Source organism: Mus pahari, chromosome 8 (genome assembly GCF_900095145.1).
Source record: "Mus pahari chromosome 8, PAHARI_EIJ_v1.1, whole genome shotgun sequence".
In the NCBI taxonomy this organism is placed as follows: domain Eukaryota; kingdom Metazoa; phylum Chordata; class Mammalia; order Rodentia; family Muridae; genus Mus; species Mus pahari.
In genome coordinates, this window is record NC_034597.1 from 65836425 (window position 1) to 65842424 (window position 6000).

The window sequence follows — 6000 nt, forward strand, 5'->3', positions numbered from 1 at the left end:
TAATAATTTCTGGGTGTGTGTGTCTGTGTGTGTACATACACACATGCATCTGTGTGTCTGTCTATGTGTCGCTGTGTGTGTCAAGCTACGTGTTTTCTCTTTCCCTTACATGGTTTGATTGAAAGCCGTGTTATTGTGTCTTAGCACATTGTCCCATGTGTCTGAGGTGTCTGGCTAACACCTAGCTGTGCTCACAGCAGAGGTCCAGAGGCCACCATCTCTGCTGTGACTGCGTTTGAATCTTGCTGTAGAACAGTCCTGAGATGTAGGACTGTAGTGGGATTTACTGTTAGGCCAGACACTGAGTCTGACCTAAACACTCTTGTTTGACCTTTCTCCCAAGTCAGTAGTCAGTGGACTCGTTCTCCCTCTGAAGTCTGCTTTTGGCACATCTTAAATTTAAAATAACATCACACTACTGTTCTTATTAAGATGAACAAGGTGCCTGTGTGTTGAAGGTCCGTTCATGGGAGACCATTGCTGCTTGCCTTGACAAGTCATTCACTCTGGTTTAGTAAATCAGAGGTTCTTGAAGTATTCAGTTAAGTCAGTGGTGACACTTCCCTATTAGGGAAACTTAACGTATACTTGTTTTGATTGAAAGATGCAGACAGCCTTTTCGAACATGAACTAGGGGCTCTCAACATGGCTGCTTTACTTCGAAAAGAAGAGCGAGCAAGTCTTCTTAGTGACCTGGGACCGTGTTGCAAAGCATTGTGTTTCAGACGGGACTCTGCGATCCGGAAGCAGCTTGTGAAGAACGAAAAGGTACCACGCGGTGGTTGGTAGGAAGAGTATATTTTTCATCTTAACTGTTGTGTGAATTTGCTTTCCTAGTCTCTCAGGCGCATACAGGAAGACTTCATGCACAAAAGTCGATTCATTCTGTGAGCTGTTTTGCCTGTGAACAAAGCTCCTTAAGATAAGCAGACTGTGTGTCAGAGCGTGTGTCAGTATTTACTACAGAGTAATGCAGGTGATTTAACATCAGAAAGGATCTCCTGAGAAGTTGGGAGAGGCTTAGGCTTTTTAAAGTTAGAAACTGGGACTCTAGGTGAGTGTGGAGGACATGTGACAAAAGAAGCTGGCCAGTAACGTTAGAAAGTGCTAAGATTCTACAGGAGTCCACAGGAAAACATTGAGTTTTCTTCCTATTAAATTTCTATAAAGAAAAAGAGATTTGGGGAGATTAAATTTATAAAACAAAAGATATAAACCCTCTCTAAAGATTAAAATGAACACAGATAGGTGGGATGGGAGACTTTTTAGAAAGTCAAGTCTATGTGGCTAGAGAGCTGGCTCAGTGGTTCAGAGCACTTAGTGCTTTCCCAGAGTGCTGAAGTTCAGTTCCCAGCACCCTGTTGGGTGGCTCACAGCCACCTATATCACTCCTACTCCAGGGCGCACCCTTTCTGGATTCTGTGTGTTCTCTCTCCCTTTCCCTCTCCCTCTCCATCTCTCCCTTCCGTTCAGCTTCTCCCTCTGTTTGTCTCCTGCCCTCTTTCCTTCGCTCCCTTCCTCCCTCCCTCCCTCCTTCCCTCTCTGTCTCTGTCTCTATCTCACTGTCTCCTCTTCCTCCTCCCCCTCCTTCTGTCTGTCTGTCTCTGTCTTTCCATCTCCTCTGTCTATCTTATCTTTCCCACATAAAGTCTGCATGTCCTTAATATCTCATTCTGCTGCCTAGGTGCTATCTCTCCTGGCAGCCTTTCTCAACTCAGCGTTTATCTGAGTATTACCATCCCCCATCCCTAAGCATGTATGTATAGCAATAGTCACCAGTATCCTATTATAATTTCAGTTTTAAGTTACATTTGTATCATGTTATGGCTGATTCTAATAAGGAGTGCCAGTATCTTCAAGATACTGACCACTTTGTGTAAAATATATTTTATGGTACTTCTTGGTTCCTCCCTAATATACTGCTGTGTCCCTCAAATACAATAACAACTCAAAAGCCCTGAACAATCTCAACGAGAATTGTTTAGAGCCTTATACCTTGTAATTCAGAGTACAGATAATTAATGGACCATATGACACATTGTGACATTTAATGATTCATTATAAATGGCTTAATTGATCCATCTGCAGAGGGAATTGTGAGTGTTCAGATTTCTCAGTGTTAAGGACATGAGCAGTAGCTGGACCTGGGGAACTCTTCTGTAGCCTGGGAGCTCTGCTCAGGGGGAGGAGGAGGGTCTTAAGCTGGAGACCAGCCTGGGTTACAAATAACAGCACATGCTGAGAGAAAGGACAGACTGGAAAACAGTTTTAAATGCTCAGAAGCCCCATGAAGAATACTGAGATTAAGTTTTATGTCACTACAAAAGAGAAGAATAGAACAGGGCTATTTCCTGGAATAAGAGATAGATTTTTCTTCAGTGACAAAAAGTGGAAAAACTACTAACCACATACTTGACATTGTCACTTTATAGGAGAATTACTTTGAAGTGTTTAAGTATAAAAGCACCGTAGGAAAAAATAAGGAAAGACAACTCGAAGCTATTGTAAATGAGTTTTAAAATCATTTTAGCATTATAACATATAATATACAGCAAATAAAAGGAAGGAAATAATAGATTAACAAAATTGGAGACAGACATTAGAAAAATACATAGTGAAACCAAAAGCTGTTTTTTATTTGTTTGTATGTTTGGTTTTTCAAGAAATTAATAGTCTACTAACTAAACTAAGAAAGAAAACACAAATGAACTGTAACGAGAAAAGTTGAGATGACACTACGAATGCCATAGTGACAGGAGGGTAGTGGGGCCCAGATGTGGCTCCCTAATAGAGGGCTCTCCTGGCAAGCCCAAGGCTCTGGGTTCAGCCCTCAGCACTGAGCACCAAATCAAAAGAAGAAAAGAAAAAGGTTGCGTTAAAGTTCAGTTTAGTAGCAACGAATGGACTGAGTCCACAAACTGCCAAGTCTGTATAAGAAGGAATAGAAGACTTCAGTTTAGATCCTTCTAAAAATGAAACTTCCACCCTGGACATTCATGCTTGCAAATCTGCTAAGTATTAAAACAAAAGAAAAGAAGAAAACCAAATAACAACAAATCAAACACTGGTTCTGCACAGTGTTTCCTTCCCAGCTTATGCCACAGCTCCAGCATTGCAAGTAGTCTGAGAAAACTGCTGCTCACCCCTCTCATGCCGACAGTCATAAAGATCCTACAAAATGAAATGAATCCTGTATTACAGTCAAATATGGGTTACCCCAGGAATGAAAGACTAGCCGGTGTTCTAAAATCATTCACTGTCATCTATATATCAGACTAAAAAGAAAAAAATACATGATCATATCATGCAATAGTTAAGATTATTGTTCTCCCTAGAAACTGGTCTACAGATCTAACAAAATTCTAATAAAAATCCAACCAAGATTTTTGTACTCTTTGTGAGATAAACAAGCTGATTCTAGAGTTTATGTGAAATCTCATATCATTTTTATACACACACATACACACATGAATAAACAAATGGGAGAATTTATCTATTAATTTCAAGATACTGTGAAATATACATTTAGAATAATGCTGTATAGATAAAAGAATAGAATTTCAGTCAAATGGAAGTAAGCAGATTGCACAAGTAGACAGACAGAAATGTAGCCAGTTAAGAGGGACAGGAGAGTATAAAATAGTTTCAATTTTTAAAATTTTTTGTAATGAAATAATCATTTTATAAATTGAGACACTGGTTAAAAAAAGAAAACACAAACAGTGGGAGACAGTACTTATGAATACTCTTCTTAAATACTCCAAATATATGCAGATATCCTCAAGAATTAACAATAAAAAATAATAGAAAAATTTTCAAAATGGTGAAATATTTAAACAGACATCATGCCAATGTGGATAGCCATTAAGCACATGAATAGATGTGTATCATCACTAGCCATTATGGAGTATAAATTAAGGCTGCAGTGAAATCCTATTCATTACCTATATCAGTTGCCAAAAAGAACTAACCAGCTACAACTTGACCACACTCTTCCCCAAACTGAATCCACCTCCAGTGTTCTTCCTCAACAGAAAATGAACTGTAGCACAATTGAACATGGGTAGGGCCTATCCACAGAACACACTACTGCCGACTGGGCAGCATGCATTACTTTCAAAGGCATGATGTTGAATAAGGAACTAACATCAGTAGGTTAGGCCTGGCCTGTACTTCTGTGACATTTGGGAAACAGTGAAGACATCAGTGGTTGCCAGGATTAGGGCTGAGCATATGAAGTAAATGCTTCATTGAGTAAAGACTCGGCCTGCCTACCCTGATTGTTGCCATGTTTGCATGAGTCTGTCTGTGTTAAACCTCATAGGATTGTACATAAAACGTTACTTTATTCAGTTCTCTGGCCCAAATGCTGAGAGACTAATAAGGAGTGAAGAATGCTTGACTTATGAAGGAAGAATGAGGAAAAAGTGATCCTTTCCTCAGAATTTGCAGTTTGTCAGGCAAAAGCAAGATTGAATACAGGTGTCCATCAGCAGGGTGGACACCGCTGTATCCCTTGGGAGAAGCAGAGACTCGGCACACTCCACCTCGTCTCTGTTGTAGTATCTGTTTTCTTCTCAGAGGTGCAGACCTAATGCAGTTAATGACTTGTTGGGAACTGTTAAGGAACCCCACCTTAGTAGGAGCCAAACAGGGTGCCCACTTTGCTTGCTTGCTTGCTTGCTTGATCCTGAACAGAATCCTAGTGTTACTTTAGCATCTGTGGAGTTAAAGTCATAGTCAGTGCTCAGCTGACATCGGGGTTGGGCGGAGGTACCCTGCCTCAATTTCCCACTGTCACCCAGCAATGTACAGCTTATTGCTTTTGTTTCTTCCAAACAGGGAACCGTGAAGCAGGCATACACAAACACTCCGATGGTAGACAATGAGCTGCTTCGGCTAAGTCTTCGGTTATTTAAGAAGAAGACCACCTGCCATACCCCTGGACAGGAAAAGACTGAAGATGGAAAATTAGCACCGTGCAGTATACAGCAGGAGCTGTGTGTGTCCTAGGCGAAGGTTGAGGACGGGCCTTTTGCTCCATCTTCCCAGTAGTGCATAATCTCGAAGTTCTTTGGTTTGAAGACATTGCTACCTACAGAGACAGAACAGTCACCAGCCACGTCAGCAGTGAAGAACTTCAATCTTCAGACATACCAGCTTTGGTTCATTTAAGATTCTCCATAATTTTTATACAGTAATTGACACTCAGGCAAAATAATGTGAAAATGTCTAGATTTAGTAATTTCGTCTGTGTCTTCATTAAAATTGAAGATTTTAAGAAACCAGGTCACCCCTGCTCTTCCAGCCTATGAATACTCTATGAAATAAAAGCATTGATTTTCATTCTGGATCATCATACAGAAACTGACCTTAATCAGAAAGGCGTGTTGCTAGAAGCTGCTGCACAGGCTACAGGGCCGTGTACAGAGCTGAGAGGAACCCCAACCTAGCGAGCGTGCTGGGAGGCCACGTCCACTACAGGAAGGCCAGGTGGTTTGGGTTTTTTTCTTTTGAAAATTCTAAAATAAATGACTCCATGGGATTTTTTTTTTTTTTTTAACACATGTACATTGCTACATTATATATTGGAAGTCTTTGGACCTTTGAGTGGGGTTTAATTGTTCATTATCAGAGTCTGTGTGCTATTTTATTTTTAATAAATGTATGTTCCCTTTTCCTGCTGTAGACTTTCCTTGCTCTTTATTAATCAGACTCCCGATACCCAGAAACACGTATTATCAGCAATATAGTTTCATTCTTCAAATTTTCCTGCTTGTGTAGTTAGCACTGGACACTTGCATAGGTATGAGGACACTGGAGGGTGTACTTCATATCCAGCTCGCAATTCTGTGATCAGGGTGAAAATCCTGCCCCTTCATCTCAGTTCTGAGCTGCCTCTGTCCATCCTGGGCTATGTAAAGCTTACTTCTTTAAATTTCAGAATAGTTTGTTCTTGTATGTGTTTAGCTCATGAAGCAAACTCTTAGGAGGACATGG

General features: G+C 40.5%; 1 protein-coding gene across 2 annotated transcripts in view; it reads left to right on the plus strand.

Annotated features, from left to right (window-relative positions):
* Positions 1 to 5683, plus strand: part of Zc3h13 (zinc finger CCCH-type containing 13) — a 62508-nt gene extending 56825 nt beyond the window's left edge. For both annotated transcript variants that reach the window (XM_021203342.2, XM_029541575.1), the window contains exons 18-19: positions 605 to 768; positions 4843 to 5683. In XM_021203342.2, coding sequence (XP_021059001.1) covers positions 605 to 768; positions 4843 to 5013 — 335 coding nt within the window. In that variant the 3' untranslated portion in view covers positions 5014 to 5683. The remainder of the gene's footprint in view (positions 1 to 604; positions 769 to 4842) is intronic.
* Positions 5684 to 6000: the final 317 nt, after the last annotated feature.